Below are 26,821 nucleotides of genomic sequence, written 5' to 3'. Positions count from 1 at the left end.
GAAACACACGGCCATGAATGAGGGAGACGCGGACATAAATACACAGAAGGATAACGAGGGACGTGGGAGCACACAGGGAACACAGCTGATACAGATATTCATAACGAGACAGGGCAGGAGCGAACACGTACACTGATGGGAGACTATCAAAGTAACACAGGAAGTACACAGACCGGAGGGGGAGAGAGAACACGGGGAGAGAACAGACATAACGGGCTGGGAAGGCATGGAATAAAACACAAGGAGGGAAAACAAGGCATAAGAACTCACAGATACACTGAGTGAGACACAGGGGGTAAAGACACAAGGGGAAACCTAATAAACGACATCTAAACAGAATAACCTAGGGACCTTTAGAATAAACAGTGGACCTAAAACATAATACGTCAAATGACAAAAATACAGGAAAACACAAAGCACCGGGTAGAAGTCCCGGGACCATGACAAGAGCGAGTTTTGAGATGTGAGATATATATATATATATATATATATATATATATATATATATATGCTGTTCCTAGAGTATTTAAAAGTAGAATGGGAGGCAGAGCCTTCAGTTTTCAGGCCCCTCTTCTGTGGAACCAGCTTCCAGTTTGGATTCAGGAGACAGACACTATCTCTACTTTCAAGATTAGGCTTCAAACTGCAATAGCCCTATCATTGGTTATTGTTAATCTCTGGCTCTCTTCCACAGCATGTCTTTGTCCTGTCTTCCTTCCCTCACCGCAACTGGTCGTAGCAGGTGGTCGTCAAACCTGGTTCTGCTGGAGGATTCTCACTGTTAAGAGGAAAATTTTCTTTCCCACTGTTTCCAAAGTGCTTACTCATATGATTGTTGGGTTTTTCTCTGTATGTATTATTGAAGGGTCTACCTTACAATATAAAGCACCTTGAGGCAACTCGTGTGATTTGGTGCTATATAAATAAAATTGAAATAAACTGAACAAAATGTTGTAGAGAAGAAAACATTGGAGCAATGATCATTTTATTGCTGAATCACACAGGAAATGAAATTTATTGTCAACAAATTCTGTCACTGGTTGTAAAATGAATGGAAACAGATAAATATGATACAAAGCATTTGCATTATGGTAATATAGACCTATGCAAAGGACATAAGCTAGAGAACAGATTACTTTGTAAAACTCACTTCAAGCTTCCTGCCTCCATACAACCATCTTTAGTACAACTAACATTGTAGAAATTATTCTTTTTCCATTTGTTAATAGTGGTCAGTCTAAAGTGTTACTCACAGTCAGTGTGTGGAATCTTCTGGTCTAAAGTAAAATTATTGGTGCTGTTTGGAAAAAGATTTTTTAAAGGATTTTTTAATGTAAAGTATTTGCCTGAATAAATCTGTGTCATTGTTTCTGCAAGAAGACAGTCTCCTTCCTAAAGTGAACACAGAGACACTGAGGAAGATGAAAATACCCTAAATCCAGGATAAAGAGTCTCAGTGAATGTGGTGCTGAAGGTGTGGAGATGGGTCAAGGAGTTTGAGGAGACTCTGTAGAAGGACAGAGTCCCAGCAGGACAGTCTACATACACTGCTACTCTGTTTGAGGTGGAGGAGGTGGAGGAGGCGGAAGAGGAGACGAAGGAGGAGGAAGAGGTAGAGAGGTCTGTTCTAGTGTTATTGTGCCAAGCAAAGTAACCATCTTCAGAGCATCTCAGACTCCACGACTGAGTATTCCATCCAAACCAGCAGCCTTTGCTGGCTCCTGTCCTCCTGATTCCTCTGTAACTCACTGCTATGTAAACCCAACCTTCCCACTCAACCTCCCAGTAACAGCGACCAGTCAGCCCATTTCTACACAGAATCTGTTTCCAGTCATCAAACCTCTCTGGGTGATCAGGATATGGCTGCTCATCATCCACAAATGCCACTTTAGTGTTGTTGTCGAACAAGATGAGGTTTCTGTTTGCTGTGTTTGGGTCCAGTGTGAGTTCACAGGAATCTGAGAGAGAGAAGAATCCTTTATTATTTGACACGGTGCTATCAGTGCTCCATCTATAAAACCACAAAAAAAAGTGCTGCACATAAGATAACAAATAATATAAGGGTAAAACAGACAATATAAAACAGGCAGAAATTCAACCAAAAACAGTTTTTAAAAGGTGAGTTTTGAGTTGTTTTTTTAAAAACAACGACTGAGTCCACAGTTCTTAATGTATGAGGGAGAGAGTCCACAGTCTCGGGGCCACAGTGGCAAAAGCTCTGTCAGCCTTAGTTCTCATCTTAGTCTGTTTTATAGCAAGTAAGCCCTGATCAGGGACCTGCTGGGGACATCGGGCTGTAGCAGATCGGAGATGTAGGCTGGTGCCAGTCCATGCAAGGCTCTAAATGTCCAGACCAGGATCTTAAAATGTACTCTAAATTCAACAGGAAGCCAGTGTAGCTGAAATAGCAATGGTGTCACATGTGAAGCTGGACTGAAACTTATCACAAATGTTATGTTTGTCCAGAGCCGCTATAAGTTGCTTAGCCACAACCTTTTCTAGAAGCTTCCTAGAAGTCTGTAGCTGCTCCAAAGAGAGGGGTCTAGCTGAGGTTTTTTTTAAAGTGGGAGAATAGCAGCATTTTTAAAATAAACCGGAACAATACCAGACGCAGTAAACACACTCACACTTCCTCAGGCCAGGTTTTAGTCTCTGCTGCCCACCATGTTCCAGCCTTGGAGAGGAAGAAAAAGGAAGAAAATAATTCTTTCCACTTACACGTCTGCCATTATTAACAGAAGGAAATGTACATCTAGATTTTTTTAGTTTGGGTTGCAACTAGAACATACTCTGAAACACTTCCCCTGTTTGTCAATACGCCACAGAAACTGTTTTTGTGCTCATGTCTTCTCTTCATACCTGAGAGTGTCTAGTCTCCAGTCTGAGTCCTCCACTCCAGCGGAGAACAGCTTTACTGATGAGTCGTCCAGAACATTGTAGCTCAGGTCCAGTTCTCGCAAACGGAAGTGGTTGGATTTTAGAGCTGAAGCTAAATAAGTACAGCCTTCCTCTGTGACGATACAGCCGGACAGCCTGGGTCAAATAGCACATAGAATGATAGACAACAAATAGCCAAAACACTTAAAAATGATTTTCTTTGGTCTGCCATTGTTTTACACTGTTTTATGCTGTATGCTGAAATTAGCTCATTGCTAACATTTTTAATATATCAAATTACCATTTATTATTGAGACTGATATTGATTTAATGGAAAACACATGTTAGGGCATGTTAGCAAACACAAGTAAATTTCTGAAATGGCTTGCCACATCGAGCAAAACAGCTAGGAAAAGGGTGCTCAACCAAAGCCAGAGAGAAGTGTAGTATGCTAGTATTACTTTAGTATGCTTTTATTTGGACTTGTTTACTTAAAAAACAAACAACAAAAAAACAAACAAAGAAAAAACCAGTCTGTAATAATGAGGTGCTCAACTGAATCAAAATTCTTGTTATTTTAAGACAAAGTCTTACATCATATAAGAATTATCATTAAAGAGACATTAATTGCTATTAGTGTAGGGTATTTACCTTTTAGTTTAAAGAATGGTCAAGTGTTTTTATTATAGAAATAAAATTGAATTAACTGTATGTAAAGCAACATTTAATACAGACCTGAGAGTTTCCAGTCTACACTGTAGACTTGCCAGTCCGGAAGAAAGGAGTTTAACTCCTGAATCTTCTAGGTCATTGTTACTCAGGTCCAATTCTCTCAGATTAGATGACTGTGAGCTGACAACTGAGGACAGAGCTTCACAGCTTCTTTTTGACAGATTACAGCCACTCAACCTGGAGGAGAGTTAGTGATAAATTGACCTGTACATCAAATACAATCAGATCCATATTGACTGGAAAGAAGTTTTGTGGCCCAGTGATATCTGTTCCCTAATTTTTCCCAGCAGATAAAAGGTTAATTCCAAGTGTTAAACTTGTATTTGGCACCTATTCATTAGAAGTATCAATATTGGATATTTATGCTCTAAAATATAACTTTAAAATTAACTGTTGTACTTTATTTTTAGCATGACTGCATGCTGGTTTGTTGAATCATTTCATGATTGTTTAATTTCAATACAAAACTATAAACAAAGCCTTTGATGAATAGACCCCTAAATGAATTGCAGCCTGGCCGGGCTCAGCCCAAAGCAGGGGCATTGGCCCACCCCCTGTAGGCCCACCACCGACAGGAGGCACCAGAGGGGTTGGGTGAAATGTGTGCTGGGCGGCAGCCAGGCATAGAGATCCTGGCAGACTGATCCTCGGCTACCAAGACTAGCGTTACCCCTCTGATGGTAAAGGAGCCTATGCTAGGTTGAGAGGTACCGGCAAGATATAGTCGGGCTCACCTCAAAACACAGCTTGAGCTCCAGAACCAGTCTCCTGGAGAGGGACTGGACTCTCTCTCAGTCTGGTGTTACCCTTGGTGAGAGGCGGTAGGCTGGGGTGGGTATCTCAGTATCCCCTCGACTTGCACCTGTATGTTGGAGTTTTTCCCAGTGGACGAGAGGATTTGTTATTCGTCTGTACTTATTCACCAAACGACAGTTTTGAGTACCCAGCCTTCTTGGAGTGGGTGGGGTGCTTGAGGGTGCTCTACCTGGGGACTCTGTCATCTCACTGGGAAATTTCCCCACTCATATGGGCAACAACAGTGAGACCGAATGGTGCTGTGTTATTGGACTTCTGCGTAAACCACAGTTTCGCAATAACACCATGTTTAAACATAAGGGTGTCCAGAAGTACTCGTGGCACCAGGATACAATAGGCCACAGGTCAATGATCAATTTTGTAATTGTATCATCAGGTCTACGACCATACGTTCTGGATCCTTGGGTAAAGAGAGGTGCTGAGCTCTGCTGAAGCACCTAAACATATAGTAAGGGTGCACTGGGAATTCCTAGAAGAGGCCCCTGTCCACAAGATCTTCAATTCCCACCTCTGGCAGAGATTTGGTAGCTTTCTGAGGGAGACTGGGGACATTGAGTCTGAATGGACCATGTTCAGCACCTCCATTGCTGAATCTGCTGCACTGAGCTGCGGTTGCAAGGTGATTGGTGCCTGTCAAGGTGGTGACCCCCAAACCTGATGGTGGACAAGGGATGGTAGTGAAGGGAACCCCGGCTGAAGGAGTCCTATCGGGCTTGATTAGCCTATGGGAATTTGGAGGCAGTCAGTAGGTACCGAGAGGATAGGTACCGAGAACATGACTCTGGCACTGGCTGAAATAAAACCTCAGAGGAGTTTTTATAAGCCATCGAAAAAGCCTTTTCGATTGCCTCGAAATTCTGGCAAGCCATCGGGGGGCTCAGGAGGGGAAAGCGGTGCACTACCTGATCTGTGTGTTTACAAGTGGAGTGCTGCTGGCTTCGTCTAAGTGGGCGACTGTGGTTCAGGGGGTTGGGAAGCTCATCTTGTAACAGGAAGGCTGCCGGTTCAATCCCCATCTCTGTCTGTCCTGGTCCTGTGTCCTTGGGCGAGACACTTCACCTACCGCCTACTGGTGTTGGCCAGAGGGGCCAATGGCGTGATATGGCAGCCTCGCTTCTGTCAGTCTGCCCCAGGGCAGCTGTGGCTATAATTGTGGTTTGCCTCCACCAGTGTGTGAATAAATAGTGGAATTGTAAAGCACTTTGAGTGTCTAGAAAAGTGCAATATAAATGCAATCCATTATTATTATAAGTAGATTGTCAAATGGTGGAAGGAAAACTTTGTGGACCTCCTTGATCCCACTGACATGTCTTCTTTGGAGAAAGCATAATCTTGGGACGATGGGGACAACTCGTCCATCACCAGGGGTAAGGTCACTAAGGCAGTTAAACAACTCATCCCAGTCATGGAGCACTGAACCAGCTCTTTGCCCTCTCAAGGATAGTTGAATGTGCATGGGAGTTCACCCAGCCAGTCTACATGTGTTTTCTGGACCTGGAGTAAGCAAGCAGTAAGTCTGACTTGTTCCCAGCAGGTACCCTTTGTCAGCGGTTCTGTTGATAACTTTTATGGACAGAATTTCTAGGCGTAGCCAAGTGGGAGAAGGCTTCCACTTAGGCAGCCTCAGAATCTCATCTCTGATAATGTGGTTCTGTTGGCTTCATCAGGTGGTGGCTTATGGCTTGCAAGTTTGAGCCCATGGTCCTCAGCAGGAAAAGGGTAGAGAGCCCATTACGGATCAGGGACAAGTTACTGCCCCAAGTAGAGGAGTTTAAGTATCTTGAGTCTTAATAAAGAATGAGCAGCAGATTGACAGACGGATTGGTGCTGCGGCTGCAGTGATGTAGACACTGTATTGGTCTACTGTGGTGAAGAGAGAGCTAAGAGTAAAAGCGAAGCTCTTGAATTACCGGTCAGGGTTCAGGGATCTGACAAGGATGCCTCCTGGGTGAGGTGTTCTAGGCATTTCCCACCAGCAGGAGACCCCAGGGCAGGCCGAGGACATGCTGAAGAGATTATATCTCTCGGCTGGCCAGAGAATGCCTTTGTGCTCCCCTTGACAAGCTGTACGAGGTGGTTGGGGAGAGGGAGGTCTGGGCTTGTCTGCTTAGGCTGTTGCCCCCTGCATCCCGGCCCTGGATAAGTGGAAAAAATATGGTATATTCAAACTGAAATCCTAAAACAGGACACCAAGTGCGTCAAACGGATTGCCCGTAAAGGTAAAATTCTTGGGTTTCTGCATCTGTACATGTTAAGCATGAGGTAAGCTAAATCTAACTGTGGCGGGGCGTGGCCTGCGGTGCCGTGCAGACGAGGCGGACGCACCTGCACGGCACCGCAGGCCACGCCCCGCCACACTAACACTACCCAAAATGGTTTGGTAGTTACACCTACTGTAGGATCATAGAGTCTGGAGTTCCAATTATTTTTCAATATAATCTTTTGTATGTGTGCACCTACAGAGCTTTTTTGGAGGCTTTCACCACTGGAAGTAACCTGAGAAGAGCTTCCTCTGAAGGAGAGTATTTCTTCAGATCAAACACATCTAGATCTTCTTCTGATGACAGTAAGATGAAGCCCAGAGCTGACCACTGAGCTGGAGTGAGTATATCTGTGGACAGACGTCCAGAACTCAGATACTGTTGGATCTCCTCCACTAGAGAACAGTCCTTCACTTCGTTCAAACAGTGGAACAGATTAATGCTCCTCTCTGCAGACACATTCTCACTGATTTTCTTCTTGATGTATTGGACTGTTTTCTGAGTGGTCTCTGAACTACTGTCTATTTTCATTAGCAGGTCCTGTAGTTTATCCTGATTGGTCTGCAGTGAAAGACCCAAGAGGAAGCGAAGGAACAAGTCCAGGTGTCCATTTGGACTCTGTAAGGCCCTGTCAATGGAAATCCTGTGGATCTTCTTTGAAGATGTTTTACTTAAAAGCAGTTGAAGATTGCGCATTGAGGGCTGTGGTAAAGGCATCACATTTATGTTACTGTTGTTAAGCGACATCCTCACATAAAGAGCAGCCAGAAACTCCTGAACGCTCAGATGGACGAAGCTGAACATCTTGTCTTTCCCTTTCCTTCCTCGATCTTCTTTGAAGATCTCTGTGAACACTCCTGAGCACACCGAGGCTTCACTGAAATCAATGCCGCTCTCTCTCAGATCCTTCTCATAGAAGATCAGGTTGCCCTTTTCCAGCTGCTCAAAGGCCAGTTTTGCTAATGACTTAATGTATTGAATGCTCTTCTCTGGGCCATACTTTTCTTTTGTCCGATCAATCTGAAACACCAGGAACTCTGCGTACATCTCAGTCAGAGTCTTGGGCAGCTCTCCTCCCTCTCTGGTTTTCAACACATCCTCCAGAACTGTTGCAGTGATCCAGCAGAAGACTGGGATGTGGCACATGATGTGGAGGCTTCGTGATGTCACGATATGGGAGATGAGTTTGTCAGCCTCCTCCTTACCTTTGACTCTCTTCCTGAAGTACTCCTCTTTCTGTGGGTCTGTAAACCCCCTGACCTCTGTTGTACTGCTGATAAACTCTCGAGGGATCTGATTGGCCGCTGCAGGCCGTGTGGTTATCCAGATGCGAGCAGAGCGTAGCAGTTTCCCATTGATGAGTTTCCTCAGCAGGACATCTGTTTTAGTTGCCTTTGTTACATCGACAGAGCGAATGTCTTCAGAATGAAGGTCGAGATGAAGGCGGCTCTCATCCAGCCCATCAAACACAAACAGAAGTTTGAATTTACTCTTGTCATAGTTGGTGATTCCTGATGACTGAACATCTGTAAAGATGTAATTAAGAGCCTCCTGTGGGATGCCTACAGTTTCTGGGATGCATTCATGAATGAGCTCTGCCAAGCTGAACTTTTCTCCCTTCAGAGGATTCAGCTGACGGAAGGTGAAGGGGAAAATCAGATGCACATCTTGATTGGATCTTTGTTCAGCCCAGTCCAAAACAAACTTGTGAACAAGGAAAGTTTTTCCAATTCCTGCGATTCCATTGGTCATCACTGTTTTGATGGGTCTGTATTTTCCAGAGGGATGTTTGAACATGTCTGTGGGTCTAATAGGTTTCTCTGGCTCTGCTGGCTTCCATACTTTCTCAATCTGCCAAACCTCATGCTGTGTGTTGATATGTACATCATACCCAGCTGTGATGTACAGCTCTGTGTAGATATCAACCAGACGCTGTTTATCTTCTGCCCAACCTTCTTGTGCGCACATAAACTTGTCCTGGAAGTTTGATTGAAGCATCTGTTGGTAAGATGTGATGGGGTGAGGCTCTGGTACTGGAACCATCACATCTGTGTCAAATATGCAACATGGAAAGTGTAAGGTGTATATCTACCATTAAACAAATCTAGAAATTAAGTTATTTCAATCTTTCCTTGCACATAAAAAGTCTTCAATAATCAGGACCCATTATATCGCAAAGACCTTTCACTATTCCACTAGAGTACTTTGAGAAACAGGCTTACTTGTGGTTTCCAAAAGTACAATGGTGGCAGAGCTGCCAAGCCATTTTCCTACATAACTTGCTCCTACTTTGTGACAGCCTAATCTGAAAAGTAGAGAGGATAACACTGGAGGCAAATTCCAGATGTTCTACTTTGGTGTAGAAGGAAGAAAACTGGAATAGGTGTAATCTTGAAGGAAGAGTATGTGAATAGTTTTGTGGAGGTAAAGAGAGGATCATGAGTTTGAAGCTGGAAATGGAAGGGGCGGTGTTGATTGTTGTCAGTTTGTATGCCTCACAGGTTGGAGTTTAGAGGAGAAAGAGGAAGTCTGGTGAAACCTGGATGAAGTGGTGGATTTCATCTAAATGTGAAAGAGATCCTGCAAGGTGGTGTTAGGGGAGGTTTGGATGGTGGATGACGGATATCAAGAAGAGAAAGTGAGTGAAGGAGAAGCAAAGATCAAATGCTGGATGTTAAATAAAAAAAGAGTTGCAGAGTCCAGGAAGGGGTTGAGACAGAGAGAGGTGGCAAAGGCTTATGGTGAGCTGCATGTCAGGTTGGACACTAAGGATGGAGAAAAAGACTTGTACCCAATGGTAAGAGACAGACCAGGCTGGGAAGCGTGTGCAGCAGGTAAAGGTGATTAAGGATGCCTTATGAGTAATACGACTGTGCAGGAAATATGGAAGGAGAACACTGACAAATTTGTTAATAAAGAAAATGACAGAGAAAGGAGGATGGATGGAGGGCAGTTAGTAAGCAGGATTAGTAAAGAAGACGAGTGGAGGTATGGAAATGTCTAGAAGAAAGGGCAGTGGACCTGTTAGCCACAGAGTTTAAAGCAGTCTTGCCTGAAGAGTGGAGAAGAAATGTGCCGGTACTGATTTTCTCGAACAAAGGTGATGTGCAGAGCTGCAGCAACTACAGAGGGATAAAGCTGATGAGCCACACCATGAAGATATGAGAAAGATGGTTAAGAAGGGGTGATGATCAGTGAGCAGCAGCGTGGCTTCATGCTGACAAAGAGCTCTACAGATGCCACGTTTGCTCTGAGAGCGTTGATGGAGAAGTTTAGAGAAGCTCAGAAGGAGCTTCACTTTCTTTGTGGATCAGAGAAAGCAGGTGATTGGCTGCTGAGAAAGGAGCTGTGGTTCTGCACGAGGAAGTCAGGAGGGTCAGAGAAGTGTGTGGAGGTGGTGCAGGACATGTGAGGACAGAGGTGAGGTGTGTGGTAAGATTAACAGGTGGGTTCAAGGTGGGGGTGGGATTACATCAGGGATCAGCTCTGAGCTCCTTGTTTGCAGGTGGAGTAGAGCATGGAGAGGTGGAGGTATGATCTGGAGAGCAGGGGGATGAAAATCAATAGAAGTAAGACAGGCATGTGTGGATGAGGGGGAGACTGGTGCAGAGGTCAACATGAAGGAGCAGAGGTAGTGAAGGTGGATGAGTTTAAGTACCTTGGGTCAACCATCCAAAGCAACAGAGTGTGCACAAGAGAGGTGAAGAGGACAGTCCAGGCAGGGTGGAGTGGGCGGAGACAAATGTCAGGGGTGATTTATGACAGAAGCTAAAGAGTACACAATAAATACTAATTCTATGAGACCAAGATAAGAAAACAAGCTTCTTATGAAAAATGATTGATGTATGTTAGTCTATTTTGTTATTCGTCATAATGACAAACTCTACAAACAAGTAAAATAAAATAGAATAAAATCATGGCTACTTGCCTTCAGTCTGAGGAAATCCTCTCTTCTGTGAAGTCTCCCCACAGTTGCTGACGTCCACTGACAGGCAGTGATTTTGAGTGTTAGACTGATTTAACCTGCACTCTGTGAAACGTTTTCAGACTGCAGTGACGTCATGTTTGGTTTTCTTGTAACTTACCTTCTCGCCCTGAGCTGCTGGCACACAGACTCTGCAGCAGGTCATTCCTGCTTATCCTCTCTAAAATCTTCTTAGCCACCTCCACAGCTCCAGGAAGCCTGTAGGTTTGCACCATCAGGTCGACAGTGTCCCACCTGTTTGTTGTCTCCAATCGACTCTTTTTGATGGTTGGGAAGCTTTGAAGGACGTCAGCTTGATGTAGGAGCCACTTGAATTTGTTAAACTCTTCATCTCCCAAATCCTCCAGAGTAGTTAACAGGTCCTCTGACGTCATCCCTGATCCCTGCTAAAGGAGGAGAATATTCTCAGCAGGTATTTAACATATTTGTTGTTGGTTGAGAATAAACATTTTGAGTTTTAATTTTGGTGGTGTGGACTCATGGTTCTGTCTTTTGGATTTCACAGATGATTTTAGTTCATGCTCATTATTACTTAGATTTCCTAGTTCTTGGTTTCTGAAGTCCACTTTTGCTTAAAATAATATGCAATAAAACAGTTTATTTTATGTGTCTATAAAGTATTCATCGAGTTTGCCTTGAAATCCCTTCACAACTATGCACATGCACATGGGAGCGTGGAGTATTTGCCCTGAAGCGACAGGCACTTCAATCCCTGTCCTGCCACAGTGAGAGCTCGGCTTGCTCTGCTGGCAGTGAGTCGGTTCAGTTTTACTTATAATGCACCAAATTACAACAGCCTCAGTGTTTGCAATGTGAAGTTTGTCACACATTGTGTCTTCTAGCTAAAGGTAAAGCTGTTAAGTTTAACAGGGATGAGAGCCAACTGGCAACCTGTCCAGGGTGTACCCAGCCTCTCACCCTAAGACAGCTGGGATAGGCTCCAGACCCCCCACAACCCTGAAAAGGATAAGCAGATGATGGATGGATGGATATATACTCAGATATGGACATACTTTCGCCCGCTCTGTCAGCAAAAGCTGAAAATAAAAACTATAATGCAAAGTAGTCAATGTACAGCTTGTATTTACTGTCCCCTCTAAATAATTCAATACACAGCCATTCATGCCTAAACTGCTGGCAATAAAAGTGAGCGAGTGCACCTCTAAGTAAAAATCCAAACTGTTCCCAATAAGCCATTTCCCACCCTGGTGTCATGTGACTCGTTAGTGTTAAAAGTAGGGATGGGTACCGGTATCCGGTGCCATGGTTCTGACATAAACGGTAGTAACCAGACCGAAAAGCAGCGCACATTTCGGTGCTTTATTTCGGTGCTTTTTTTTCTGAGATGTCACACACTTTGGATTCCAGCCAATCATTTTACCTTTGCAAGCGTAGTAGGCGGGCCCAGGTACGTACGTTCTTTTAGAGCAGAGCTACAGATTAAAAATGCCCAAGGCGAAGCGGTCAAAAGTCTGGCTGTACTTCACGGCAAAAGATGCAAACTCAGCAGCCTGCAACAAGTGCTTTAAGGTGATACTGTGATACTGTCAAAGGAGGTAACACCTCAAATCTGATGAAACACCTGGCGACGCATAGCGGGGGGGTTTTAAAGCCGAGAAATGCGCCGTATTTGATAGCTTGCTGCGAGACCTCACACCGAGCACATCTACTGCGGGTGTGGTGCCTGTTATCGGACCCGGAGTTAGCAACATCCCCCAAAAACCCGAAGAGGAGAGTCCTGGCCCCTAGCTCTGCCAGTGTAGCAGAAATGATGAGGATGATGATGCAGCAGCAGCCGTTCTTCTCTGTGTGAGTAGCTTAATGTTGTTCGTGTGTAATTTACGTTGAGTAGGCTAACCACGTTATTACATCAATGCATGTAAGGTGAACTAGCAAACATCATCATAGCTACATGCGGCTGTCTTCTTGTTTGATGGCAGATGCTCCCTTCGCCCTGGCCAAAAAGGCTAAAATGACCAAAGAAAAAGTGGAAAACAGCTGAACATGAGAGGTTTTTGGAGAAAGTTTGTGTTTTTTCCATTGTTTAAGCACTGCTTCCAGCCAAGAGTGATACCATATATGCCCCATAGCTGCAGAAAAGGCTAACATTGTTATCTTTTTTACAAAAGAACAGCTGAACATGAGAGGTTTTTGGACCAATTTTGTGTTCTCCATTCTTTAAGCACCGGTTTGAGCACCGTTTAAGCACCGGCACCGTTTCAAAAGTACCGGTTTGGCACCGGTATCGGATAAAACCTAAACGATACCCATCCCTAGTTAAAAGGTCTCAGGTGCAAATGTGGAACAGGTGTGTTGAATTTGGTGTTATTGCTCTCTCACTGGAAGTTTAACATGGCACATCATGGCAAAGAACTCTCTGAGGATTTGAAAAAAAGAACTGATACTCTACATAAAGATGGCCGAGGCTATAAGAATGATGCCAACACGCTGAAACCAAGCTGCAGCACGGTGGCCACACAGCAGTTTAACAGGACCTCGCCGTGGTCGACCAGAGAAGTTGACTGAACGTGCTCAGCATCATATCCGGAGGTTGCCTTTTTTCTTAGGTGTTCAGGTTTTTCAACCGCATTGCTTAACCCCGCTGTTTTACATGTTCACTTATTTTTTTTTAAGTGCTGTCCATACAGACAACTTTGATTTGTAAATGATTAACTAACAACCTTGTCAACACAAAGTTCTTTATTTGGAGCACATTTCTACAAGAAAGATAAGTTCCTGAAAAAGTGCTTAAAGTGCTTTGGTACTCTTTGGCAATATTGTAGACAATGTAAAACTTCATCATCACATCGGCTCCTCTGATGACCTGCTTGCCGCTGAAAGGCAGCGGGCAGAGGAGACACTTGGGCAGTGCATTTATCGCAGCATGAAAAGATATAATATATTTACAGAAATGTGTGGGGTGCAGTGTTGGTCAAGTTACTTGAAAAAAGTAATCAGTAACTAATTACTGATTACTTCCCCAAAAACGTAATCCCGTTACTTTACTGATTACTTATTTTCAAAAGTAATTAGTTACTTAGTTACTTAGTTACTTTTTAAAAACACGATTTACAACCTGAATAGGTGATAAAGTGATAGATCTTTCAGCCCAATTCTACTTTTTCTACAATCCATCATACAAAATGTAATCAAATGGAAAAGTCTCTTTTTAAAACTTGTTTTATTAGTTTTAATCTTTTAACTTTATGCATCAAGCAAACATTTAATTATCTGCAACATTCTCTGACTGGAAGAAATTAGTTTAACATTTAAACCTATTTTCTGCACATTCCAGCACATAAAATAAAATATTTTTTGTGTTTACACTCAGTCCTTCAAATAGATGCAAGTGAAACACAGCAGAAAATCAATAAAATCAAAGACTAGCGGTCCTGTTGCTCTATTTTCACCTGTATAGCAGGAGTGAGGCAAGCGGAGGTTTACCCTGGTGCAGGTGTGCCGCAGCGGTCAGTGGAAGAATCCGCGAGTTTCTCTGTGAGTTTCCCATTACATCGTAGCTACTCGGTGCTTGTTTAGGGGTTTTTTTCGCTGTAAAAAGAAGTTTTCTTCCCACGCACAACGGACGCTAATGTTTTTGTCACTTTTTATGGAATCAAACTCAAAGTAAGGTCAGTACTTCCACGCTTTAAACGCTGCACGCTCATACTCTCTCCGCACTCGATATATGATCCACAGTTGATCTGCACACAGCTGTTGTCACGAACGTCGCACTCGCTTACGTCACTGTCATGAGACATTCTCACAAAAAAATCACGGTTTTAGTAACGCAGTAACGCAGCGTTCCTACTCCTAAGCTAGGCGAGTGGCTCCAGCAGATCCCGGGAACAACATCGGAAATCTCTGTCCAGAAGAGCGCAGTCCTGGGAACAGCTAAGATACTGCAGGACCCTCAAGCTCCCAGGCCTGTGGTAGAGGACCCGAGCTTGTAGGATAACGACCGCTCATAGGGGCGAGAGGGGGATGTTTTATACATGTTTTATACATGTACAAAGTGCAAAACTGAGTAGTGCAATATACATATGTGCATATGACCTGTCTGTAATTATTTGGACCTGAGTGGAGTTGAACAGGGTGTGAATGAAGTGCAGACTCTGTTTTAATTCAAGGGTATAAAAAAGTATTTGAACTGTTTGCTAATTACAGCTATTTTTATACACAGTATAATAATATGTAAATGTGTAGTCTGTTCTGCTCCCATGATAAGCTCATCCTGGAGCTCTTTGGCAGTAAAGAAGTTTTTTCTTCTTTGTCATCACAAATATGAGCTTATATGACTTCAGAACACAAACCATCCAAAACACAAAACTTTTCCAGTTCTCCCAGTGACACCTATTGCTGTGTATGTCCTGCTCATTGTACTGATTTTATCTCAGTGTCAGATTGGTTAGATAAAACTTTCAGTGTTGTTCTGTCAAACAAAAAGAAATGTCTTTTAGACTTACGTGGACTGAAGTTTCGTTGATGCTCCTGCAGCTGAATCTTTCAGGGTTTATGAGTTGAGCAGCAGAAGTGAGAAACAAAGGGTGCAGAAGTGCGATTACCAAATCAGGAAATATACACATACACATTTCCTCCTCCTGCAGCCAATGAGCATGAAATATGGTCATACCTCTGCTACATACAAAATTGCATGTCCCGTTACTACGACCACTACTGCAACAAACAGAAGTCACAAACCTCAAAGAGAACCTGCGAACACAAAGACAGGAAAGGGAGAAAACTGGGTGAACTGAAATTATATACAAACACTGAGCACACAAATCTCACATGAACCAAAATGAGCGCATCAGCCTTTGTTTTCTCCTCAGTTTGGTCACATTCAGATCATCTATTTGCAACTCTTTCAACATTCATGAAATGTTGATTTGATGATTGGTTGTCCTGCTCGTCAGCTTCAACATTCAAGATTCAAGATGTTTATTTTCATATACACCGCAAAACATAAGTGGTTACGCAGAGCAATGAAACTCTCACTTTGCCGGTTCCTCTCACACGACTAAATAAAAACTAAAATAAAGAATAGACTTCACTCTGAGATAGAAAATAGTAAAGTAAAACAAGTGCATATGAAGCTTATGAGTGTAGTCAGAATATAAAGTGCAAGTAGTTACAACACTGTCACAGTGGGAATATATACAGAGTATGCAATATTAAAATGTTTATATTTATAAAGTTGTGTTATGTGTTACGGCCCTAGCAGGGCCTCCTCCTGAAGGTGCCTGTGTGGGCGTGTCCCACCACCTCTTCTGCCTGAGGTGCCATCTTTCCCTTTTGTGCAGCTGACTCTCGTCAGTAATTAAGGAGATTTAAGCCCAGGGAAAGGTGAGCTCTGGGCCAGAGTGCCATTAGTGTGGTTGCAGCTAGTAAGCTGCGTGTTTGTGTGGTTGCAGCTAGTGAGCTGCGTGTTTGTGTGGTTGCAGCTAGTGAGCTGCGTGTTTGTGTGTTTGCAGCTAGTGAGCTGCGTGTTTGTGTGGTTGCAGCTAGTGAGCTGCGTGTTTGTGTGTTTGCAGCTAGTGAGCTGCGTGTTTGTGTGTTTGCAGCTAGTGAGCTGCTCTCTTTTTTGACTTACTTTTTACTTTATTGAGCTTGAGTTTTGTTTGTTTTCCTTAAATGGTGATAGCGGCTTGTCCGTCTCTTTTAGTTGAGCTACTTTAATAAAACTATTTAATTTAACCCTTTTGCCTCCTTGACTCCTTTTTCTGACCCTTTTTGTTACTTCCCCCTCACCGCCTAGACCCCTTTCAGGGGAACGTAACATATGTTATATGTAAATGTATGAAACTGCAAATTTACAGGTCAAAGACACTCGCAGTTCGACGATAAGTCAGTGATTCGGTAGCCTGATGGCCTGTGGACTGTTCTTGCTGTGTGCTGTGGGTGGGTGTGGTCCTTTATGATGCTGTGTGCCTGTACTGTTATCAGTACGTGTTGGATACACTGTGTATGTTAACGCAGGTCAACAGCAAGCCAAACTCAATTTTCATGAGCCTGGAAACTGAGTGTCTTGCTCCTTTACTATGATCTTCTCCACAGCTTACAATTCTCTACAACTGTGGCTTGATTAGCTCGATGAAAGAGTAGAGTGAAACTAAAAACAAACAAGGAAATAAAAGATGCTTTAGCTCTTTGACATGTGAAATTAATGCACCAAAAGAAATGGCTACTGCTAGAAAACATGCATGACAGTTAGTCTTAGCTGCTACTAATGATAAACAGTCGTTTTAGCAATCCTTTGATATGCAAATTATATCGCTAGCATCATTGCTATGTTAATAAACAGCGCTCTAAGCAAAATCAGCTTCTGGGATAAGACTAATTGCTGGTACACACATATAGAACACATAAAGTGAACCAGAACATTCAATGAACTTACAGCCATTGCTTTCAAAGGTGGAAATTGTTGGAGTCAAATTGTTAAATGTTGTCATTGTTGTACTTAAATTTGTAAACCGTGCCTTAAACTGCATGGTTAGATGTTCTTCTGTTCCTCCCCTACACATCTATGATGCTGGGGGAGGTAATTAGCTGTAGCTGTTTAACTGCAGGCACGTTCCATGTGAGATTCTGGTTTCTTTATCTTCTGAGGGATGTCCACCCCCGGCCATTTAGGGGCTCGCCTGTGCTTGCATATGGTGAACCATTAAAGTTAAGCCATACACGCGTGTGGGGAGATGACGTTTGGATAACCAGGAAATGTGGTTGTAAGCATATATTGCGTGGCAGGAAGTCAGACACACTTGATGACATCTCCGTTTCGGAGTTTTTACTTCCATACCCTCTTAATTTAACTGTGACTAGTATTTGCAATGGAAATTACACAGGACATGAAGAAAAATATACATGATGTAGTAGATTTTTTTTTAAGAAAAAAGATAATTTAAAAAAGTATCTCAAGCACTTTGACAAAATTCTCATGTCATCTGTTTCATAATGTTTAATAAGCTTCATACAGTTAAGCACAATCACTACATGACTGAAACACAAGCATAATCTATATTAATAAAAATAGTATGCACGTATGCCTGAATAAAAGCAAACAAGTGAGATGTTGGAACGCTTTTATTTTTATTTTAGTAGACACAAAACTTACAATAGACAGCTGCTGGGGTTTGGAATCGAAGAAATATTTAAAATATAAGCACTTAAAATGTGCGGCTATCCTAAATGGGCGTTTATAAAGTCAGCAAAGAGGCACAGAAAAGAAGATCAGACACCAGCGAGGGAGGATAAGAAGGACAGACGCAACAACATTGTCATCCCCTATGTAGCCGGTGTATCAGAGAAACTCAGGAGAGTTTTCCCCAAGCACGACATCCCAGTGTACTTCAGACCCAGCAACACGCTCAGACACAAACTGGTTCATCACAAAGACAAAACTCCCAAACACAGACTTAACAATGTGGTGTTTGCTGTACAGTGCAGCGAGGAACGCCCAGACCTCTACAGAGAGACCAAACAGCCACTTCACAAGCGCATGGCACAACACAGAAGAGCCACCTCCACAGGACAAGACTCAGCAGTCCATCTGCATCTAAAGGTCAAAGGTCACTCTTTGAGGATGCCAATGTTCACATTTTGGACAGAGAGGACAGATGGTTTGAAAGAGGAGTGAAAGAAGCCATCTATGTCCACTGTGAGCGACCATCTTTGAACAGAGGGCGGAGCTTACGACACCAACTGTCTGCCATCTATAATCCAGTTTTGAGTTCCCTCCCCAGACGCCTTAACGCCCACTCACATCCTGGGCCATCTGACCTCAGGAATTCGCATGATAAGGTGGGGCCAGGTTTCACAATGAGCTCACCCGAAACTCTGGCTGATTGGGACCCACACCCAGTTTCACACCTTGGCTCAGGCGATTAGAGGATCATCAGGGGGTCCTTTTGTCCCTCTGTGGGGGGAAACTCCCACTAGGTTTAAATCTGGGACTCTCCACCATTTGCTCTTAGAACTGAAGAAGCTTCTCGGATGAGAGGTGAAACGTCTTCAAGCAACTTAAAGAAGTCCAGACGCTTTTCTTTCCAAGCTCCTTAGACTACGATGACCTGGATGACTGAGAACCTTCACAGACATTTAAAATATAATCTGATCATTTTTGGGGCAGCCTTCAGGATCTCTACGTATTAACATTTCTGTTTTTGCTCCTGGTGAAAAAGTTTCCTCCTGAATTTAAATATTTTTACTGTTAAATTTATTCTGAGTCAGCTGTTTAAATAAGAACAGCACATTTTACATCAGGGGGTATGACGGGTGAAATATTCAGTTCAAAATTTTGTGACAGCTCTCCAAGTAAGACTTCAATATTAAATAAAACGGTTCAGTTATGAAGCTGAACTTTGATCTCAGCCAAACCGATTCACTCAGGAACAAATAAAACACTAAAATAAACCAAACATTAACATTTATGTAGGTGACCGCGTGGTTTTGAAAACGATGTGACAGGAGTTCGCTGCTCTCACCGGCTCTAGTGAGCCTTGACCACCCGGTCAGCTGACAGCTGGTGGCTAACAGACATCTCCGAAAACGTCGGAGCACTTTTTGCAAATATGTGTTGTCTTGATAAGTCAAGCAGATATTTGAAGTTTACACAACTACATTCTCTTCTGAAAATATCTTAAAATGTTATTTTGTGACCCAGAAAGGGTAAAATGTAAAAGTTTTTAGCCGCGCTTCTCCGCCATTGCCATGTTTAAGTTTTGGATAAAATGGATTCTGGGATATTTGACTGCACCAAGTCCACACAAGTAACGACCGATGCATGCTCGATAAAACAGGAGGAGCGAGAACACATCCAGGAATTTTGAGCATACTTGGCTTGATGCGTACTTTGAATTGGAACAGTACTTGGTCTCCAACTGATGACGTATCACGAGTCCACAAGAACCCAAGAACACACATGTACGCATATTGAGAAATGGCCAGTGTTTTTTCCCAACTCACTGCAGCTTCTGCTTCCCACAATGCATTGAGACCATAGGTTACCCCTTCAAAATAAGATACAGATAAACCAATACTGACTTTATAGAAAATATTTTTAACTAAAAGACTCTCTTTTAACATAAATTATCATAGATGAAATATGACATTATTTATCACTAAATTATTATGAACCATTTTTAACCTTTTACTTGGGGCAGAACGCTCCCCGCCTGGCATTACTGATGCCACTACTACTTTTTATCAGTCACTTCCTTTTCTAAGAGCATAACAACATCTGAAATGGGACGCAAGTAAGTCTTTGAGACTCCCTGGGATGATGTCCTCACTTCGACTTTTCTGACTTTCCTGTCACTGCTTGGAAAGGTGGTTGTGATGATAACCATTGTCCATTCGTTTCTGGGTGCTTGATTTTGTTTCAACAACACGATGTCACCTGGCTTAAGATTGCAGTGTGTTCCATGCCACTTGCCTTAAAATGATGGTGTTGAGATTTTCATTTCTCCAGTGACTCCAGAGTCCATTGGTGAGTGCCTGCACTTGTTTCCATTGGCTTTTGAGCAAATCTTTTCCACAAATTTCCACATTTTTTGAATAATAATATTTTTTTAAATAGTTCTCCACGTCATTATGCGGGCCGCAAGTAGAGGTGACATGGGCCGCGAGATTGAGACCCGGGCATTAGAGCTTCTTAATGTGTGGGTTTGTTTGGGAATTACCAGAAATAGAGAGAGCATAGCCTAACGTATGAAACAGGAAAAGACCGCCGTGTAATCCATTTATTTCAACAAAGTAACTGTATTCTGAATACCACCTTTTTAATGGTAACTGTAACGGAATACAGTTACTCATATTTTGTATTTTAAACACATAACGGCGGTACATGTATTCTGTTACTCCCCAACATTGTTAAGAAGGTAACGGCACGTACCAGTGGGGTCCAGTTTGAGAAGCATTGGAAGCGTTCTGGTTTGAGTCCATTCTCCTGAATCTGAGTAACAAAAGTACCAACTTGTCGAATTTCAGCGTACACTTCAGGTTCGATCAGCTCATTTATGTGTCTCCGGTTCAGGTAGTTTGGTCCCTTGTCTGGTCCCTTGAACCACATAGTGTCCATGAGCTGTGATGCAGGTACTGCCCGGGTTGCTAGATCAGCTGGGTTTTGCTGTGATGTAGCATAATGCCAATGTTCAGGGGATGTTGACTGGCATATATGATAAACTCGATTATGTACGTAGACATAAAAGCGATTTGAATCATTGCAAATGTACCCAAGAACCACCCTGCTGTCGCAGTAGAATTTGACAGCGTTTGGTTTGTGATCAAGTTCCTCCAGACTGAGCTCTGCCATTTCCACCGCTAGAACTGCTCCACAAAGTTCAAGGCGAGGTATTGTTGGTTCTGGTTGTGGTACAAGTTTTGCTTTTCCAAGCACAAATCCCACTTTGCATTGTCCATCGGCATTGACTGTTTTCAAGTATGCTACTGCAATAGCCCAGCTTGAGGTGTCACTAAAGACACACAGTTCAGTGTACTCTGTGGCTGCTCAGATCTTGGAGGGACATTTTCCATGTTTACCATGTGTCCATTTCCTCTTGAGGGAGAGAAGCATCCCAGTCTTGGACTCCATTTGACATTTTACGAAACAAGAATCTGCCTTTGATCGTCACAGGCGATGCTAGTCCCAAGAGGTTGAAGATACTATTAATTACTGAGAGAACCCCGCAGGTGTAGGGTTTGTCATTGACAGCTACCTTGAAGGTAAACGAGTCAGTGTTAATGTCCCACCACCAGTGTTGGTCAAGTTACTTGAAAAAAGTAATCAGTAACTAATTACTGATTACTTCCCCAAAAAAGTAATCCTGTTACTTTACTGATTACTTATTTTCAAAAGTAATTAGTTACTTAGTTACTTTTTAAAAACATGAATTACAACCTGAATAGGTGATAAAGATAGATCTTTCAGCCCAATTCTTTTTTTTTTTTTTGTGTCCCGTTTGGATCTTTAGCCATCAGAATTGTTGTCTTAAGGCCAAGAAAGATGCCAAGCGGATTTATTTTACCAAGTGGATCATCATGGCCTTGCCATATTGGTCCATTTGATTGACCTTTATTATAATTATGAATTTATTTTATTTTCGGTTGCTACAAACGGGACAGACGTGACTGGGGGATAGGACAGGGAGAAAGAATGAAAGAAAGAGAGGGAGAGAAAGAAAACCAAAGGGGAGAAGAGACGGTGAGAAAGGGGGGGAAGAAAGAAAGAAAAAGGTTTCTCCATGTAACGATCTGCTAGGGAGTGTGGGGAGCCATAGCCCCGTCCACCAGGGCATGAAGCAGGTATGGAGGAGATCCAGGCCCCAGATATCCAGAGGCCCCAGAGTACAAGGACCCGAGGAGGACCACCAAAGGGGGGGGAACCGTGCCACCCTCCTGGGAAGAGCTGAGTAGAGCCCCAAACGAGAGGTCACCCAGCAGCTACGGAGCAGAGGCCAGAGGGGGTTGCAGTGGCGTGCCCGCGGGCTCTGCCGGCAGCCAGCTATGCCAGAGAGGACCGAGCTTCAGGCCCAGAGGCCAGAGGCCTGAGGGCATCCCACCCCCCGGAAGGAGCCCAGCCGGGCCGCAGGCGCCCGGCCCCGCCAATCGGCCACCAGGAGTGAGCCGGTACATGCATGAGCGCCCAGCCCCAGACGACATTATTTATTCATTTCTATTTGTATCATTTCAGTTACTATATCATATGCGGTGTAGTATGACCACAAGGCAGGAGGGAAAATAATGGGAGTACAGATCCAGGGTCATCTGTAGTCCCAAGGGCACGAAGACCTGAGGCAGACATGTCAGCAACATCTGTGCACTGATCCCAGCAGGAGAAGGAGGGAGGCCCCAGAGGACTATGGGCAGTTGACCCCACTAGAGGTCACTGCAGACACGTTTCTCTAGAGTATGAAATACCTGCTGTCATTGTAAATGTGTCTGACGGACAGCAGATTTGAAAGTTTGATGGTTTGAACAGTTTTTCCTCACGTGTTTGTCATGATGATCCATCTCTGAGGCTACGTCCACAGTAAGACAGCGGTCCCCAACCCCCGGGCCTCGGACCGGTACCGGTCCGTGAGTCGTTTGGTACCGGGCCGCGAGAGTTGAGGCTCAGGTGTGAAATGTATGGTTTTCAGGGTTTTTATCGGTTTTTAGGGTTATTTTGTTATCGTTTTTATCGTTAACTCGGTTTTCCTGGGTCTTTTCACGTGTGTTATGAATAAATCTTTTTTTTTTCGGTACCGGTACTAGTTTTATTTTGCTGTATTTATCCGCGACACCTTAAAGGCCGGTCCGTGAAAATAATGTCGGGCATAAACCGGTCCGTGGCGCAGAAAAGGTTGGAGACCGCTGCTCTAAGATGTTTTCATTTGAAAACTCTTCTTTTTCTCTCCCGTCCACACGGAGACGGAAAAATGAGCTTTTTGAAAACGCTCTCCAAAGCGGATACATTTGAAAACGCCGTTTTGATGTCGCAGTGTGGACAGCAAAAACGGAGGCTTTTCAAAAACGATGACGCATTTTAGTCATATGATACAGTCATGTGACCAATTCAACTAAGATGGCGTACGGCATTGTACAGCAGTTGTTTTGTTTGCTCTCAATTTTGACAGCCTTATTAAAGATTAATATCAGGAAGTTTTCCTCGACATTTTGTCGCGACTTTTCAAAGAGCCGTAAAGTAAATAAACGGCAGACGGAAATGACGCAGGTCGAATTGTCTTACATTTCACGCATGCGCAGGACTGGAACGTCAGCAGTTTCAGTGTGGATGAAAACGATTGAAAACGAAAGTGTGGACGTGGAGCATTTTTAGATGAAAAGGCTGTTTTTAAATTTATCCGGATTAGTGTGGACGTGGCCTGAGAGTCTCAGGGTGAAGAGCTCCATGAAACACCAGGGGCAACATCAAAGAGTAAAACATGATTAAAAGATAAATACAGCAAATGTTTGTGATGTTTTTACACAAAACAGATCAGGCAGTCTTACTGACAGGACAGATGATCAGTGGTGCAGAGTTTTTACCATCATCACTAGTACAAAGACAAAAGTACAGGTGGAGTTTCTGAGTGAAGGAGCAGCCAGTGAACGAGTAGATCAGAGCTGCAGCATCTACGTCATAGAAGGAGACCAGACCCTCCTCATAGTCCACAAACACCCCCACCTTCTCAGGAGCAGACCGGAGACAGAGACGGACTGGAGGGGCGGCACAAGCACTGTACTCATTTCCATTTCTCAGACATACAGTCCAGAGACCGTTCTGAGGTCTCAGTCTGATTTTTCCCTTCCTGTTGGTCGACTCTGTGGACACTCCTAGTTCCCATTTAGTCTTTCCTTTAACCTGAACCTCAAAGTAAAATCTGCCTGAAGAGAAACTCTGCTCTCCTAAAACACAAACACACTGAGAAAATCTCTCTGGGTTGTCTGGAAGTTTCTTCCTCACATCACCATGATTCACTTGTTTTCCATCGTCAGACAGGATGAGATAAGGATTTGCTGTATCAGGATCCAGAGTCACGTCCACTGCATCCTGCTGGACCCTCTTCAGCTCTGCAGCCTCAAACAGCTTCTTCTTCATGTCTTCCCAGAGTGTCTCCACAGCTCTCCCCACGGTCCCCTCATATGATGGTGGACGGACTCTGACCTCTGTCCAGTCCTTGGTGCATAGAGCAGCTTTCAGGGAGGAGAAGCTTTGGAGGAGGTGGAGGTGGTCTTCAGAGTGTGAGAGCTGCTCCACCTCAGAGCTTCTCTCCATCAGCTCAGAGATTTCCTGTTCCAGATCTTTGATGAGACCTTCAGCCTGTTTCTCTGTAGTTTCCTGTTTGTCTTCGATCTCCTTTATGAGCTCCTTCAGGCGTCTCTCAACAGGCTCCATCAGAGCCGTGAGGACCTGAACACCTTCTGCTTTCTGTCTGTCTGCAGCATCTTTACTCATCTTCACCGACTCTTTGATCTCCTGAATCTTCAGTCGTCTCTTCTGGATCATCTGCTGAGTTTCAGCTTGTGTCTTGTCCAGCTCTGCCTTCTTTCCTTCATATTCTTCTCTCAGAGGAACAAACTCATGAGCCTTGTGATCTAAAACAGAGCAGAGCATGCAGACACATGTCTGGTCGGTCTTACAGAACAGCTCCAGATGTTTATCGTGCTTCCTACACATCCTGCTTTCCAGGTTCTCCACAGGCTCAATCAGCTGATGTCTTAATAGGCCTGATATTGTGACATGAGGCTCCAGGTGAGTCTGACAGTAGAAACACAGGCAAAGCAGACACGGCATTATTAGGGCCATCAGTTTAGTTCCAGTGTCAACCTGGATCCTCCATAATGAAAACCTCTTAAAGCATTTCTGTAAGAGAGCCTTCCAGGATTTCCACTGAGGTTCATGTCTGAACTGAGCAACCATGTCAGAGATGACGGTGTTGACTTTCAGTTGAGGTCTTTTCCTGAATCCCGTTTTACACATGGGACAGAAATATCTGGAATTAAAATCCCAGTGCTGAGAGATGCATTTTTTGCAGAAGTTGTGTCCACATGATGTGGTGACCGGATCCGTGAACACATCCAGACAGGTGGAGCACAGAAACTGATCTTCAGACTGCAGGTTTCTGTCTGAGAACAAAAGTAAAAACGTCAGAAACTGTCGGTTCTGCATGCTCGTCTGTGAACAGGCTGTCATACTAAAGCACTTTGATTTTTTTTCATGCTTTAATGCAGTTCAGCTTCATATTGGTTTCAGAAACTTTCAGAACAATTCCTGCATGAAAATCTTCTGAGGCTGATTCTCAACTGTTTAACTATCAGGACTTAAAGAGGATAAATATGATCCTGTTTAACCAGTCTGCTCCTAGACTGGTCAAACTGGCTCCCCAGAGGAAAGCGTCATACTTATTATTCGTCTTGCACACAAATATGTGTCTCACATTATTAGAAAATATTAGAAAATGTTCTCATACCCATGAGGTCCAGTCCATTAAGGGTCAGACTAAGAACTGGATCCGGTCACCAGATCCTTATTTATGTCTCTAAAATGTCAAATCTCTAAAATTTAGACTTAAAGTGTAGACTTAAGATGAGATGTCTAAAGCGCTACTTCTTCTTTGGCTAAAATAATAAGATTAATTAAATAAATATTACTCATGTGAGAGTAATTTAACTGGTAAAAAAAAAAAAAAAAGGAGGTGTAGTTCATAAAAAGTCCTCATTCATACCGCTGGGGTGCAGACTCTTAAAACGGAATCAAGTGTTGCTGGAGTTCCTGGTTTGTGAATTCTTTTATCCTCTCCATGCACCTTGGAAACAGGTGAAGCCCGTTTCCTTTTTTGCTGTTTTTTATGTGTATAGAAAACCTGTGTAACTGTCATGTACTGTGTGCAGGCAGGAATGGTTGGAATGGCCCAAAGTGGACTCGCAGAGGCAAACAGGTGAACTCAAACACAGGTTTATTGCTGGATGGCAAAAAATAACTAAACTGAAGATACAAATAAATTAAGCAAGGTAGGCAAGCTGACAGACAGGAAGAGACGATGGAGACACAGACCGAGGAAACACAGGCCTTAAATACACAGAGGGAGCAATCAGGAAATAGGAGACAGGAGGGAAACACAGCTGGGACAAATCAGACCTGACGAGACAAGGGAAGCAACTCTGTGTTCCTCGTCCACACGTAAACGCAAAAAAGGAGTTTTAAAAAATCTCAGTTTTCGGTGATTCAAAGTAAAACAGGAAGTGACGGGAACACACAGACGTGGGAGCAGGGCAGGCACAGACACACAGAACAGAAGGAGTACGAAAACCAAAACCTAAGAACTAGAAAATACAGAACAGAACAAAACACTCGCAGCCAAAAACCATAATGAGAACAAGATAAAAAGTTCAAAACACCTGGTCAACGACCAGGTAGCCTAACAGTTACTCATTTAACTCTTTTGGGGGTTTTGATTTTTAAGAAGAGAGTGGCTCTGATATATTTATTATTAGTTATTTATTAAAATGTAAAAACAAAAAACTGAAATTGTGTCACATCTGCTTAATTTTGTAAAGCTTGTAAAGCCACAGACTTTTACTTGTTTTCTCTCTCAGGCTCAGACCAGCACACATTACATCAAACAAGTCAAGAAAAGGAGCTTTTGGACAGAAAGACATCAACTGAGTGGGA

The 26,821-nt window shown here is 43.4% G+C and overlaps 2 protein-coding genes across 2 annotated transcripts; both read right to left on the bottom strand.

Moving 5' to 3' along the window:
- Positions 1-515: 515 nt before the first annotated feature.
- Positions 516-15,201, bottom strand: LOC146384748 (NLR family CARD domain-containing protein 3-like). Its single transcript, XM_084929886.1, has 8 exons — positions 15,135-15,201; positions 10,772-11,057; positions 10,615-10,671; positions 6,886-8,734; positions 3,613-3,786; positions 2,860-3,033; positions 2,628-2,674; positions 516-1,958 (listed from the first exon to the last, which is right to left on the bottom strand). Exons 2-8 carry the CDS (start codon positions 11,043-11,045, stop codon positions 1,393-1,395), a joined length of 3,141 nt encoding a protein of 1,046 aa, XP_084786012.1. The 5' UTR covers positions 11,046-11,057; positions 15,135-15,201; the 3' UTR covers positions 516-1,392.
- An 8,443-nt stretch (positions 15,202-23,644) lies between these two features.
- LOC146384747 (E3 ubiquitin-protein ligase TRIM21-like) lies at positions 23,645-25,318 on the bottom strand. The gene has a single exon (XM_084929897.1). It carries the CDS (start codon positions 25,316-25,318, stop codon positions 23,645-23,647), a length of 1,674 nt encoding a protein of 557 aa, XP_084786023.1.
- Between the last annotated feature and the right edge of the window lie 1,503 nt (positions 25,319-26,821).

Source organism: Perissodus microlepis, chromosome 6, assembly GCF_051167445.1.
Source record: "Perissodus microlepis isolate ML-2025 ecotype Zambia chromosome 6, ASM5116744v1, whole genome shotgun sequence".
In the NCBI taxonomy this organism is placed as follows: Eukaryota; Metazoa; Chordata; class Actinopteri; order Cichliformes; family Cichlidae; genus Perissodus; species Perissodus microlepis.
Note: the sequence above shows the minus strand (reverse complement) of the source record. Positions and strands in the feature narration are given on the sequence as shown.

Coding starts and splice junctions, on each gene's coding strand:
- LOC146384748 (XM_084929886.1), bottom strand. CDS start 11,045: ATGACGTCAGAGGACCTGTTAACTACTCTGGAGGATTTGGGAGATGAA. Junction 2,675..2,859: donor TGGAGACTAGACACTCTCAG/GTATGAAGAGAA, acceptor TTCCTCTCCAAG/GCTGGAACATGGTGGGCAGC. Junction 1,959..2,627: donor AAAACCTGGCCTGAGGAAGT/GTGAGTGTGTTT, acceptor TCTCTCTCTCAG/ATTCCTGTGAACTCACACTG.
- LOC146384747 (XM_084929897.1), bottom strand. CDS start 25,318: ATGCAGAACCGACAGTTTCTGACGTTTTTACTTTTGTTCTCAGACAGA.